At 43.2% G+C, this 15,531-nt stretch overlaps 1 protein-coding gene across 10 annotated transcripts in view; it reads right to left on the minus strand.

The window, feature by feature from the left end:
* The window catches only part of SDCCAG8 (serologically defined colon cancer antigen 8), a 694,410-nt gene that overhangs the window by 379,831 nt on the left and 299,048 nt on the right, over positions 1-15,531 (minus strand). For all 10 annotated transcript variants that reach the window (XR_003855449.1, XM_029593983.1, XM_029593984.1 and 7 more), the window contains exon 14: positions 10,653-10,795. Coding sequence is in view for 9 of the 10 variants with exons in the window: in XM_029593983.1 (XP_029449843.1) it covers positions 10,653-10,795 (143 nt within the window). In the remaining variant the exon portion in view is untranslated. The remainder of the gene's footprint in view (positions 1-10,652; positions 10,796-15,531) is intronic.

Genomic DNA, 15,531 nt, shown 5'->3' on the forward strand with positions numbered 1-15,531 from the left:
ATTGTGCACATCAGTAAGGGAATATATATACAACGTACCCAAGAATTATCATCAAGATTTCTTGAACAAGGCTATGCTAATAAAATCATATGCAGAGCTTATAAAGGAGCTCTGTATGCTAATCATGAGAATCTCCTTATCATGGGCAATAAATCTAAATTGAACCGGCTAGTATGTGCCATTTATTTTTCTAATTATACATTTAGCATTAAGAAGATAATAAGAAAACATTGGCATATTCTGTCAGGGGATACATTATTTATCAAACTCCCTGTGTTTGCTATTCAAAAAAAAAAGATCCCTCAGAGATAGTTTGGTTTTTTTTCCAATTAATTTGGTCCCCGTGATGATTATTGTATTGCAAAACGCCAGCACCCATGTGGAGCTTGCTCAGTGTGTACTCATGAATTGAGTATATCAGTATTTAAACACCCTAATCTGATACGGGAATACACACTTAGGGGTCATTATACATGTAAATCAACACAAGTGGTGTATGCGGTTGTATGCCCAAGTAACTTAATATACATAGGGAAAACCAAATGTTCAGTAGGGATCTGTATCAGTGAATATCTCAGCTGTAAGGAACATGTGCCGCTCAAACCCCTTCTATACCACCATGATTTTAGAACTATTCTCCAAGCCATCCTTTTCTCCAAGGTCGATTATTGCAATTCCATACTGCAAGGTCTGCCTGCTGCTACTACTAAACCCCTCCAATTGCTTCAAAATGCGGCAGCAAGAATACTAACACCAATCGGAGAGAGCACATCACACCCATTTTAAAAGTTCTACATTGGCTCCCAGTCAACTTTAGAATACTCCACAAATCACTCACAATTATTCACAAATGCATATACCATCAGACCCCTCTCGACCTGATACAACCGCTCAAACTACACACTATGACCAGACCGACAAGGGACGTTTATAAGGGATCACTCTACGTTCCCCCGAATAAAATGGTACACAGACTAAACTTCAGAGAGTGGGCTTTTTCAACAGCAGGCCCCTCCATTTGGAATGCCTTGCCCTCTGACCTCCAACAGGAAACCTGCCTTCAGACCTTTAAAAAGAAACTCAAAACATGGCTGTTCGGCCGAGCCTTTCCATGCGCCTAGACCAAATTATACATAACTGAACTTTTAATGTACTGTTTTTCGCTACGCTTCACATAATCACTCATTATATCGCATAGATGTCTTAATATTTAGAAGTATCCTTAGAGATTGGCTATCCTAGCCACCCTCACTCTCTGTATAAAGTTTGCCGATTGTTGTATACTCTTGTTTTCCCCCCTTTCTTTTCCTAATCCCCAGTTGCTCGCCCTTGTTATAATGTAACTTTTGACTCTGCAAATATCTGCCTCATGTAATATGTTTACTGGCTATGTTATTGTTAAAACTTTGTTCGATGTAAACCGAGTTGATTTGATCTGCATCAAGAAATTCGGTATAGAAAAACCTTAAATAAATAAATAAATAAATAAATAAATAAATAAATAGTGGAGAATTGTGTTAAGATGGCCCACAGGGAGCAGGGATCTTAAATTTTTTGTTATTCATCAGGAATTCAATTATTGTGGAGGAAACATTTCCAGAAGACTTATTTATAAAGAACAAAGCATTATTTTTCAATGGCCCACGCTTAGCCCCTCAGGTCTTAATCAAGAAATTGATTGGCTAGCTTTATTATGAAATCTCATTCATTGAATATCTTTCAGTAAAATTAATTTAGAATTAAATTAGTAGTGACATCATATGATGGTATATAAATAAGCTAAATAAATAAATATGACGTTTCTTGGGATTTGATTGTCTGGCACATATAAAATAAAGTGAAGGGTAATGCGCAGCTGTGACATTTCTTGGTGCTTATAGAGGTGCAGAGACTACAATAGTGGCGGGCAATTAATTGGCTTGACTTATGGGTTTAACATAGCTTTATTCTAAGTTTAGGAGCTGTCAAAACATTTGGAAAAATATATATTTTCAAAATGTTCTTGTAGACTGTGTGGTTATAAATTATTGGAGACAGCCATGATATTAGTGAGACTGATCGCCAGATCTTCTGGTAGCTTTAAGTGGATTCCTGGCATTTAAGTATACAGCATTTAGTGCTTTTGCGTTGAGAAGAGGTAAAAATCATTTATGCTTTATTTATTAATATTTATGAGTAAATGTATAAATTGAATTTCGGACAATTTGCTTTCAGGCACTTGTCCATATGATGGTGGATTTAATTATTACTATAAAAGGTGCCAGAATGAGAACAGTATCATTGACATCACAGTATCTCAACGCATAAAACATATATATTCTCCAAAGAAATTACCTTACATATCTCCTCAAGAAGCCTGGATTAGGTGAATCAGAGTTGATCCTACTTTGTGGGGACATGTTAAATTTACAGAGTGAGATAGGTTTTTATAATCAATGTAAGACACACTAATTCTGTGTATGTTTGGAATGGGATGAGTTGAGATAGTTTTTAGTGACATGAGTAAGATGTGTAGTGTGTGTGTGTAGTATACGAGATGAAGGCAGTGTAACACATTCCATGTGATATTAAAAACTTTTTTGTTACATGATTGTATATGTTATAGTTGTTGTTTCTATTTTTGATATTATGTTTTCTATTGCACTTTGTATCACATTACATTATTGGTAAATTACAGAAATTAAAATTTTTAATAAACGTTTTTGTTAATTAAAGATTTATAATTTTTTGTATATTAATGTTGAGATTACTTACTTGATAATCTCCTTTTCCTTAGTGTATGCACATGGACTCAAAACAAATGGGTATAGTGTGCTCGTGCTAGCAGTTGGAGACGGATCTGACGTCAGCACGGGTACATATACCCCCACAGGAAGTGTAGCAAATCAGTAATCTTCCTTGCAAAAGCTTTATGGATATATGTGTGACTGACCGATCGATTAAATGAACAGGATTACCCTGACCAATTGATGGCAGCTGGAGACTGCCAGTGTACTCAGCCGGCAGGCGTCAACACCCGGCAGGGTGGATGCCCTATAAGAAAACATGGCTTACCGTGAGTCGGCGAGTCCCCATGTATACCGACAGCCGGGCGGGATGCTGAGTCCATCTGCATACACTAAGGAAAAGGAGATTATCAGGTAAGTAATCTCAACATTTCCTAGCGTGTAGCAGATGGACTCAAAACAAATGGGATGTACAAAAGCTACTCCCGGACTGGGCGGGAGGCTGCCCGAGGACCGTGTAGGATTGCCCTCGCAAATGCTGTGTCCTCCCTGGCCTGGACGTCCAGACGGTAGAATCTGAAGAAGGTATGGAGGGAGGACCACGTCGCCGCTTTACATATCTCTGCAGGCGACAGCATCTTAGTTTCTGCCCAAGAGGCCGCTTGCGCTCTGGTAGAATGAGCCTTGACCTGTAGAGGCGGTGGTTTTCCTGCCTCTACGTAGGCTGCCTTGATAACTTCTTTAATCCAGCGGGCGATGGTCGGTCGTGAGGCCGCTTCCCCTTGCTTCTTCCCGCTGTGCAGGACGAACAGGTGGTCCGTCTTTCGTACTGCTTCTGACATTTCCAGGTATCTGGACAGCAGTCTGCCGATGTCGAGATGGCGTAGCATTCGACCTTCTTCCGACTTCTTCAAACCTTCCGTGGTAGGCAAGGATATGGTTTGGTTGAGGTGAAATTGTGAGACCACTTTGGGTAAAAAGGAAGGAACCGTGCGAAGATGGATAGCCTCTGGAGTGATTCTGAGAAATGGATCACAGCAGGACAGTACTTGTAGCTCTGAGTTGCGGCGTGCTGAACATACGGCCAGCAAGAACACCATCTTCAAGGTTAACAAACGGAGAGACAGACCTCGAAGGGGCCTGAAGGCGGATCCCGCTAGAAATTCCAATACTAGGTTGAGGTTCCACAAGGGCACTGGCCACTTCAGTGGCGGGCGAATGTGTTTGACTCCTTTCAGGAAACGTGCAACGTCTGGGTGTTTGGCAATGGAGTTGCCGTCACTCCTGGGACCGTAGCAAGATAGTGCTGCTACCTGAACCTTGATGGAGCTGAGGGACAGACCCTTCTGAAGTCCATCTTGTAGGAAGTCCAAAATGAGAGGGATCTTAGCGGTATGTGAATTGGTGCTGTGAGAATCGGACCAGGCTTCAAAAACTCTCCAGATCCTTATATATGTTAGTGATGTGGAGAACTTGTGTGCTCGGAGGAGTGTATCTATTACCGGCTCCGAGTATCCTCTTTTCTTCAGTCTAGCCCTCTCAATGGCCAGACCGTAAGAGAGAATTGAGCTGGATCCTCGTGGAGGATGGGACCTTGCCGCAGCAGGTCCCTGTGCGGAGGCAGGCGTAGAGGATTCCCTGCCAGTAGTCTCCTCATGTCTGTGTACCAAGGTCTTCTTGGCCAGTCCGGGGCCACTAGAAGAACTAGGCCTCTGTGTCGCTGAATCTTGTGTATAATGGCGCCCAGCAGGGGCCACGGAGGAAAGGCATATAGCAGGATTCCCTGAGGCCACGGCTGTACCAGGGCATCGATCCCCTGGGATAGCGGATCCCGCCTGCGGCTGAAATATCTGGGTACTTGAGCGTTGGACCTGTCTGCTAATAGGTCCATGCCCGGCATCCCCCATTGATCCACAATCATCTGGAAAGCTGTGGGCGACAGCTGCCACTCCCCCGGGTTTAGGCTTTCTCTGCTGAAGAAGTCTGCCGTCGTGTTGTCCTTCCCGGCAATGTGGACGGCGGAGATGTCCTGAAGATTTGCTTCTGCCCAAATCATCAGGTGAGTTGTTTCTAGGGACACTTGTTGGCTTCTGGTTCCGCCCTGACGATTGATGCATGCCACCGTGGTGGCGTTGTCTGACATCACTCTGACTGCTCTGTCGCGAAGTCTGTGGGCAAATCGCAGGCACGCTAGCCTGACTGCCCGTGCCTCGAGTCGGTTGATGTTCCATCTTGACTCTTCTCTGGTCCACCGCCCTTGAGCGGTGAGTTCCTCGCAGTGTGCTCCCCATCCGTTCAGGCTGGCATCTGTGGTGAGCAGAATCCAGGTTGGGGAGGACATTCTTGATCCCTGGCTCATGTGGCCGGGCTGTAACCACCACCGTAGCTGACTCCTTGCTCTGGTCGGCAGAGGTAGGTGTATGGTGTAGTTCTGTGATCTTGGGCTCCATCGAGATAGAAGGGCGCGTTCCAATGGTCTCATATGAGCCCGTGCCCATGGCACCACCTCCAGAGTGGATGCCATGAGGCCGAGGACTTGTAGATAATCCCGAGCTGTGGGCCGGCTGGCGCTCAGCAGGACCTGCAGATGATTCCGGAGTTTTGACTTTCTCTTGGAGGTCAGGCTGACCTAGTCTTCTTGGGTGTCGAATTGGACCCCCAGGTATTCCAGCAACTGGGACGGCTGTAGGGAACTCTTTTTTATGTTGACTACCCATTCTAGGCTTTCCAGAAGAGCTATAACTCTGTTGGTTGCCCGGTGACTCTCCTCCGGTGACTTTGCCCTGATCAGCCAATCGTCCAGGTAGGGATGGATGAGAATTCCTTCCTTCCTGAGTGCTGCCGCCACGACTACCATGACCTTGGTAAAGATCCGCTGCGCGGTGGCTAACCCGAAGGGTAAAGCTCGGAACTGGAAGTGCTGATTTAGGACTTTGAAGCGTAGATAGCGCTGGTGATCCCGATGGATTGGGATATGCAAGTAGGCTTCCGACAGATCTAGGGAGGTGAGAAACTCCCCTGGCTGTACTGAATTCTTGACAGACTGCAGAGTTTCCATGCGAAAGCTGGGGACCCGTAGGTGCCGATTGACTGACTTGAGGTCCAGGACGGGCCTGAAAGTGCCTCCTTCTTGGGTACTATGAAATAGATGGAATAATGCCCAGAATTTATCTCTCCTGCAGGTACTGGGATTATGGCTCTTAGGGCCAGGAGCCTCTGTAAGGTCACTTCTAGTGCCTCTTTCTTGAGCGGTGAACAAGGAGATTCCACAAACTTGTTCGGCGGAAGCCAAAGAAGATCCAGGTAATATCCTTCTTGGATGATGGCGAGGACCCACTGGTCCGAAATGATCTCGACCCACCTGCGGTAGAAGAGGGTTAGCCTGCCCCCTATGGCTGCTACCCTCGGATGGGTCGGCTGATTGTCATTGTGGGTTGCGGCCGGAGCCAGAACCCGAGCCGGTTCTCTTCTTGTTGTGCTTAATAGCGAGTCCTGTAGGGGTTGAAGCGCTGAGAGTTTCTACCTCTGGATGGTCTAAAAAAAGAACGCTGGCTCCTCCTCGACCTGTCTTCGGCGCTTCCCAGCTGCGACCCCGGGCGGTCTCCAGCTGCGGGGGGAGAGGGGTGAGTACCTTCACCGCCGCGCTTAAGGAAGTGCACCCGCTGCCTCTAGGCTGCGCCCGAATTCGTCTCGCTCAGGGGCCAAGTCCACGCTGGACCGAGGCTGCTCTAGGCCGCGCCCGAACTCGTCTCGCTCGGGGGCCAAGCCACCCCCGAGCCCTTCTCACTCGGGGGCTGGGTCCCTGCCACGAACCGGCCACCGGACCGAGGCTCTTACCTCCGAGGGACCACGGAAGTCAGCTCGGGAAACTCAACTGGGTGAGTGACCGCCTGGTATCACCACAGGAGTACGGGGCTCGTCTTCAGTAGGTTTCTTCTATGAATTTAGTCGTTTAGAATTTGGAAACACGCTCAGCGAGCGTGAGGTAGTTCCAAACTGATTTGGAGACGGAAATTACTGATTTGCTACACTTCCTGTGGGGGTATATGTACCCGTGCTGACGTCAGATCCGTCTCCAACTGCTAGCACGAGCACACTATACCCATTTGTTTTGAGTCCATCTGCTACACACTAAGAAATAGTGATTAATTCCTTCATGTAATATATATCTACTCCTTAGTGGAACAGAGGATTTGGTGCTAGAGGTAACAGTGTTGGAGCCACTTGGCAATAGTGATCACAACATTATCAAATTTGACTTAACTGGAAGGCGTGAAAAAAAGAAATCTAGCCAAACAGCATTTAACTTTCAAAAAGGTGACTATGATAAAATGAGGAAAATGGTTAGGAATAAACTGAAAGGTACAACTGCAAAGGTTAAGAGTTTATCTCAGGCATGAAGAATGTTGTTTAAAAATAGCAACTTGGAAGCCCAGAACAGACGTATTCCACGCATTAGAAAAGGTGGAAAGAAGGCTAAACGACAATCAGCATGGTTGAAGGTGAGGTGAGAGAGGCTACAATATCTAAAAGAACATCTTTCAAGAAATGGAAAAGGGATCTGAATGAAGAACTCAGGTAACAGAATAAGCACTGACAAGTCAGATGCAAGGCAGTGATAAGGAAGGCAAAAATAGAATTTGAAAAGAAGCTTGCTGTGGAAGCAAAAACTCATAATAAAACTTTTTCAGGTACATTTGAGGTAAAAAGCCTGCGAGGAAGTCAGTTGGACCACTGGATGATCAAGGGGTAAAACGGAGCACTTAGGGTTGACAAAGCCATAGCAGAGAGAGTAAATTAATTCTTTACTTCATTATTCACTAAGGAAGATGTAAGAAATATATCCATCTTCCTTTGATTACCAATAAGACCTCCGATTTCTTAAACAATCAAACGCTAAACTTTTTTTAAATGACCATCATACTCTGCTTCATCGTTTAGTAATTCAGCTTTAAGACTCAGCCGTGTATATAATCATCTGTCAATTTTTATAACTGCTATTAGGGTTTTGTATGTTTGTGGGCCCCTGGGCCGATGGGAGCAATGGTACCACCCACAGGGAGGAGCCCTGTGAGTCTCACCATCGGGAGGCGAGGACTCGGCAGGCTTCAGACACAGCTGTGTGCGTGCGCCTAGGGAGGGGTGTGGTGCGGGTAGTGGCGTCTCTCCGCAGACCATGCGGAGAGGCCCGATGAGCAATGGTGTCTTGAGCTGCAGTACTGGGGACCAAGGCAGAGCCGGAGGCACCGGGGGTGGCCAAAGGTCGGAGCCGGCGGCTCACCACCTCTAGCGAGGAGGTACCAGAAGATGAGGGGGCCACACTGGACGGCACACGTAACACTCAAGAGTATTTCAATTGAAGGTAAGTCCATTTCTATTGTCCTGCAAGTTTGTAATCTGGGTGTTATTATGGACAATAAATTGAGCTTGTGATCCCAGGTCTCTAAAGTTGTGAGAAGTGCTTTTTATAATTTATGCCTTCTGCGAAGATTGCACCCATTTGAGATTGAAGCTGATCTAAAAATTGTAATGGATAGTTTGGACCTTTTATATTTTGATTATTGTAACTCATTGTATCTGGGACTCCCATACACCACTTTATGGGTAATGCCATTAATTCAGAATGCTGCAGCATGCATAATCTCTAGTGTCTCAATTCTGGCTAAACTTCACTGGCTCCTGATTATCTAGCATATTAAATTAAAAATACTATTCCTTTAAGGGCCTGAATGGATTGACTCCTCCAGTTGTTAATGCTGCATTAAAAATATGTCAGCCCACAAGGAGTCTCAGATCTTAATCCCAAGACCTGCTATGTGTTCTATCATTTAAGCAGGTTAGACTTGATGAAGTATGGGAGAGGGAGTGCATTTTTTATGTCCAATGACCAGCTAGTTAGAATTCTTTGCCAAATCCTATTAAATCTGAACCATGCCTTCTTAAGTTCAGAAAGCTGGTGAAAGCATACCTTTTTCAACAAGCATTTAATATATAACAGGTTAATTCCCTTGCAGCTAAGTGAGATGGCCTAAAGAACAGAACTGTATATTGTATATTCAAGTGCAGAGTTCTATGTTTTATGTTTCAATATTTTATGCTTAATATTTGTCATGTATTTAACAATGCTGTAATGTATTTTATGTTTAATTTTTAAAATATTTATTTGTTTTTATTTTTGCTTTTAGCTATTGTTAGTTACTGTTGATTTATTTATGAATGTTTTATTGTAAACCTCTTAGCAAGATTAACAAGTGGTCTATAAATTTTCTAAATAAATAAAAGAAATACATGTTGGTTAGTTGTTGGTCAGAGAATGAGTTTATGCAATATTCTATTCATAGACAATACAAATGACTTAAATTATAGACCACATAGCAAAGCAAAGTAACTTTTATTCCTTCACTGAAGTAACAGCAAAACTACAAAAACTTCCTTTTGAAGCCTTTTTGTGGCAAGCAGACCAAGACATTGATATTTAACTCCTGAACATATTGTCATATGCAAACAGAATGACAATCATGGTATGTAGCTTTTGATAATTAAAGCACCACATGAGATTCTAGTGTGGTTTATTATATAATATTTTGTTTATGCTGGTTTGATAATCAAGTATTACAATGTTGAGCTTGTCTGACCTTGGCGAATTCTCAGTATGATGCTACAATAATTATACATCTGTTGTCTTGCTGACATTTGTTGATTTAATCTATGTCAAATATATTGTATTTGTACTCTAAATGAAACATCTTGACATGTAAATGATTTTAAAAAAGGTTGTTATTTCTGTGGTCTATCAAAAGAACAAATAGACTAGCAGAGTAATGAACTTTGAAATAGCAGACTGAATTCAACTCCTATTTTTTCCCACTGACAATCACTGAAACTTGGGCAAAGTACTATCTCCAGTTACTTCAGATACCATTTTGACTGTAAACTCTTCAGGGTAGAGACTGATTGTACTCATATTTAATTTGTTGCATAATACCCTGGATTATGTTTCCTTACAAATACCAAAATAAAGATCTTTCAGAAATTTCACTCAATAAAATGTGATAATTTTCTGATACAGTACAATAAAATATTACTGCTATAACATTAGAATAATGCTTTGTACCACTTCAGCATTTATGCTGCTACCCAACATTTCAACCTTATAAATGAGATTTTCATCATGTCTTGTGCCACAGTATCCATGTCTCTTCAGCTAAAGTCCCTTTTTTTGTTCAAAGGACTATTTTCAATTTTAAAAAATGTGGATTTCTTTGGGGATTCCTGGCCAAGAAATTCTCGTCTGCTCCTTTCCAGATAAATTGGGATCAGCTTCTATTGGGTTATGCCACCAGGAGCTTTCCTTTACAACTACCTGGGATTTCCCCCATTTTTTAAAATTTTATCTCTATACTCCTATTTTCATCAGTCTTTGGCCAGAGACTAAAGGACTTTGAAATCCCCCAGAGAGTGGTACATGCGAAACACAGACTAGCCCAAGGCACAAAAAGTTTAGTTTGGAAACAAAAGTATTTTATCGATTATAGGCTCTTCTTAGAACTAAAAAATATAATTTTGACTTACTGTGATTTTTATTTTAGGATTCATGTTATTTAGTATATGTTTTTCTCTTTACTTATAAAGATCAAACATATTAGGTTGTATTAATAAAGGAATAATTGTATTTACCTATTAAGCAAAGCTGTATAGCAACATTTTTATTTTTGGGGGGGGCATCATCAAAATATTTGAGCATGAGATCCATAGCTTCATTTCTTGCCAAAATTATCAACATGAGTGTCACCACATTCCTACTTTTTCTAGTATGCCTCAAAGCTGTGCAAACAGCGAATGACTAAGAATATCTGGAACAACTGTTTACATGCCTGTAGCAAAAAATTAAAAGGATAGCATGGCATGTAATAGGATTAAAGATACCTGGTGAGGTGCAGTTGGTGCTCAGATTTGCCCAGCAGTTCTGTCAGTTTTAGGCATTCATCTTTGGTTCTTGCTGCATTCTGCTGGGCTTGTTCCAAGCGCTGCTTATTTTCACTCAACTCTAATCCCAACTTCTCAATTTCCTGATGAAAAAAAATAATAAAGAAAAAGAAAAACTGAGTCATAAAAGGTCATAAAAGTGCATAATTTATCACTCTTAATATGCGTTTATTGAGATTAAGGCATATACAGAATATTTCCAATGATTTTTAACTCTAATCCCAGTTAGAATAACCCCTGTTTTATTGTAACTTTTTCTTCTACGCACTTGTTATACTTTTGTAATGTATACTCTTACGTTTTAGCTATGTACGTTATAATGTATTGCTCACCCCTTGTTTTATGTAAACCGACATGATACGAACTGCCGTGAATGCCGGTATAGAAAACACAAATAAATAAAAAATAAAATAAATAAATGTACAGAAATTATAACTGTAGGTTAGAACCATATGAGAACTGTTACAAAACATAGAACTGCTAGCCAGCAGGCATTTTCTTGAACATTTCCAGTGTTTTTATTATTTTCTTAAAATTGCTGTTCATGTAAAATGTATTTATATAACTTTTATACATTTCTCTTTACTGTTTGTACATAGTACTTACACACAGGGGCTGGTGAAAGCACTAGGCATATTAGGCAACCACCTAGAGTGCCACAATGCTGGGGGCAGTGCAGTGATGACATCTTCTCACACTCATGGCCTGGAAGTAGGGCCTCGAGGGGCAGGAAGAGCTTGCCACAGCAAGCAAGAGCAGCAGGACTATAGTGGCCATTGTAAACTGGAACAATGCTGAAGCCAGCAGAAGATGGGCTCTGAAACAGCAGGGCTGGAGCAGTGGACTACGTGGCCTAAAAAGGAGCAGGCTGCAGCAGCTTGACTCTCCAGTTGTCAGGAGCTGGAACAGGGGGGCCAAGTAGGCTGCCCCATTAGGAGCTAGAGCAGCAGGACCATGAGGCTGCTCTGTTAGGAGCTGGACCATTGGGACTTCATGACCCGCCTGTTGGATGCTGGAGTAGAAGGACTGTGCGAGCCAACCTGTGGGGAGTTGGAGCAGTGTGACTGTGTGGGCCACCCTGTCATGAGTTGGAGTAGCAGGACTTCACATGCCACTCTGTCAAGAGCTGGAGTAATGGGACATATGAGCAGGAACAGGCTGGAGCAGCTGCTGTGGGGCTGTCAGGAAGAGGAGGAGCAGCATTACCCAGGCAGTTGAGAGAAGGAAGAAGTTGCCTTGACAGTGGTTAGGACTGACGGAGGAAGCAGCTATTACTACTTGCGCTTCCAGAGATGAAGGCCGGGGAAAGTGATTGAATGAGAAGGCAGCATGTATGTGTGAGTATGTGGCAGCATGTGTGTGTATGTGTGTGGCAACTTGTTTGTGTGTGAAAGGTAGCATGTGTGTGATTGAGTTCATGTTCAGTGTTATGAAGAGAGGCAGCATGTGTGTGTGACAGCAGTGTGTATGTGATTGGACGTGTGTGTGCATGTGAGTCAACATGTCTGTGTGATAAAGCACATATTTGTGTGTGAGAGATAATGTGTGTGTTTGAGAGGTAATGTGTGTGTGCGCAACTGAGTGCATGTATCTGTGTATGAGAGAGGCATGTGTGATTGAGAGCGTGTCTGTGTGAGAGAGGCAGTCTGCACCTGTGTGACTGAGCATGTGTGTCTGTGTGTGAGAAGCAGCATTAATCTATATTTGTGATGGAGTGCATGTCTGTGTGAGAGGGAAGCATGTGTATGTATATGTGTATGTGAGAAAGGCGGCGGGTGGTGATTGAACATGAGTCTGTGTGGGAAAGAAGCCACGTGTGTCTGAAAGTGTGATTTAATGCGTGTGCCAGAGAGAGGCAGCGTGTGTGAGAGACAGTGTGTGTATGTGAGAGAGGCCACATGTGGGTGAGAGGCAGTGTGTGTTTGAGACCGTGTCTGTGTGTAAAAGAGAGGCAGCCTCTATTTGTGTGACTGAGCACTCGTGTCTGTGTGTGAGAAGCGAATATCTGTAAGTGACTGAGTGCATGTATATGTGTGTGAGAGAAGCAGTGTGTTTGTGTGTGTAATTCAGTGTATGTCTGTGTGAGAGAGGCAGCATGCATCTCTATATGAGGGACAGGCAGCATTGTATGTGTATATGTGCATGTGAGAGGTGTGTGTGTGTGTGTGTGTGTGTGTGTGTGTGAGAGAGGCAGCATATGTATGTGATTAAGTGTGAGTCTGTATGAGAGAGAGGCAGAGTATGTCTGTGTGTGACTGTGTGAGCCCACGTTCCCTTCGGCTTGAGCCTTTGTGTGACAGGGCTGGCAGGACTTGGGTGGGGTCTCTATTGATGGCAGAAGGTCCATAGTAAACTGGGTCATAGGCAGGCAGCAGTCAGGCATAACCAAGGTCCAGGCAATGGTCAATTATATTCGAGGTCCCGGCAGTGGTCAGAGGCAATCATATCTGGGATCCAGGTCGAGGTCAAACCAGGTATCTATCTAAGGGAGGTGAGGAGGGACGGATAGGCTGGGCGGCAGGCAAAGACAAGTAGAGGGACTGGAACAAAGACATTTTGGTTGCCCTTCTTTGTACCTTCTCCATCGCAACTATATCTTTTTTGAGATGTGGTGACCAGAATTGTACACGGTATTCCAGGTGCGGTCTCACCATGGAGCGATATAGAGGCATTATGATATTTTCCGTTTTATTAACCATTCCCTTCCTAATAATTCCTAACATTCTGTTTGCTTTTTTGACTGCTGCAGCACATTGAGCCGTCGATTTTAAAGTATTATCCACTATGATGCCTAGATCTTTTTCCTGGGAGGTAGCTCCTAATATGGAACCTAACATCGTGTAACTACAGCAAGGGTTATTTTTCCCTATATGCAACACCTTGCACTTGTCCACATTAAATTTCATCTGCCATTTAGATGCCCAATCTTCCAATCTTGCAAGTTCCTCCTGTTATGTATCACAATCCGCTTGTGATTTAACTACTCTGAATAATTTTGTATCATCCGCAAATTTGATAACCTCACTCATCGTATTCCTTTCCAGATCATTTATATATATATTGAAAAGCACCGGTCCAAGTACTGATCCCTGAGGCACTCCACTGTTTACCCTTTTCCACTGAGAAAATTGACCATTTAATCCTACTCTCTGTTACCTGTCTTTTAACCAGTTTGTAATCCACGAAAGGATATTGCCTTCTACCCCATGACTTTTTAGTTTTCTTAGAAGCCTCTCATGAGGGACTTTGTCAAACACCTTCTGAAAATCCAAATACACTATATCTACTGGTTCACCTTTATCCACATGTTTATTAACCCCTTCAAAAAAATGAAGCAGATTTGTTAGGCAAGACTTCCTTTGGGTAAATCCATGTTGACTATGTTTCATTAAACCTTGTCTTTCTATACGCTCTACGATTTTGATCTTGAGAATAGTTTCCACTATTTTACCCGGCACTGAAGTCAGGCTCACTGGTCTATAGTTACTCGGATTGCCCCTGGAGCCTTTTTTTAAATATTGGGGTTACATTGGCCACCTTCCAGTCGTCAGGTACAATGGATGATTTTAATGATAGGTTACAAATTTTAACTAATAGATCAGAAATTTCATTTTTGAGTTCCTTCAGTACCCTAGGATGCATACCATCCGGTCCAGGTGATTTGCTACTCTTTAGTTAGGTTAGGGCTGTTCAGCTTGGAGAAGAGACAGCTGATGGGGGATATGACAGAGGTCTTTAAGATCATGAGAGGTCTTGAACGAGAAGATGTGAATCAGTTATTTACACTTTCGGATAATAGAAGGACTAGGGGGCACTCCATGAAGTTAGCAAGTAGCACATTTAAGACTAATCGGAGAAATTTCTTTTTCACTCAACGCACAATAAAGCTCTGGAATTTGTTGCCAGAGGATGTGGTTAGTGCAGTTACTGTAGCTGGGTTCAAAAAAGGTTTGGATAAGTTCTTGGAGGAGAAGTCCATTAACGGCTATTAATCAAATTTATTTAGGGAATAGCCACTGCTATTAACTTGCATTCAGTAGCATGGGATCTTCTTAGTGTTTGGGTAATTGCTAGGTTCTTGGGCCTGGTTTGGCCTCTGTTGGAACAGGATGCTGGGCTTGATGGAGCCTTCGTCTGACCCAGCATGGCAATTTCTTATGTTCTCATGTTCTTTCCTGAAGACAGCAGGATGAGGATTAAGACAGTTAGCCAAGGACAGATGTCAAGGCTGAAACAAAGACAGGAAAGCTGGGAAGCAACTCGCTCTACTAAGAAGTAGCTGGACCTGATGTTGAGGCAGTAAGGGAAGGTTAGGAAGAGCCCTTTATAGGGCTTGGCATATGACATCAACAGTGGATGCGACAGGGATCTTCCTGCTGTGTGCCCTTTAAGAAATGGGAGTGGTGCCGAATGATTGGAGGAGAGCGGTGGTGGTCCCGCTTCACAAGAGTGGGAACAGAGAAGAGGCTGGTAACTACAGACCAGTTAGCCTCACTTCGGTGGTGGGAAAAAGTAATGGAGTCCACTGTTGAAAGAGAGAATAGTGAAACTATCTACAGTCGGGAGAATTGCTGGACCAGAGGCAGCATGGATTCACCATTGGAAGATCCTGTCAGACAAATCTGATTGACTTTTTGACTGGGTAACCAAGGAATTGGATCGAGGAAGAGCACTCGATGTCATCTACTTGGATTTCAGCAAAGCTTTTGACACTGTCCCGCACAGGAGACTGGTGAATAAAATGAGAAGCTTAGGAGTGAGTGCCGAGATGTGGCCTGGATTGCAAACTGGTTGACGGACAGAAGACAATGTGTGATGG

This window comes from Rhinatrema bivittatum, chromosome 3 (genome assembly GCF_901001135.1).
Source record: "Rhinatrema bivittatum chromosome 3, aRhiBiv1.1, whole genome shotgun sequence".
Classification (NCBI taxonomy): domain Eukaryota; kingdom Metazoa; phylum Chordata; class Amphibia; order Gymnophiona; family Rhinatrematidae; genus Rhinatrema; species Rhinatrema bivittatum.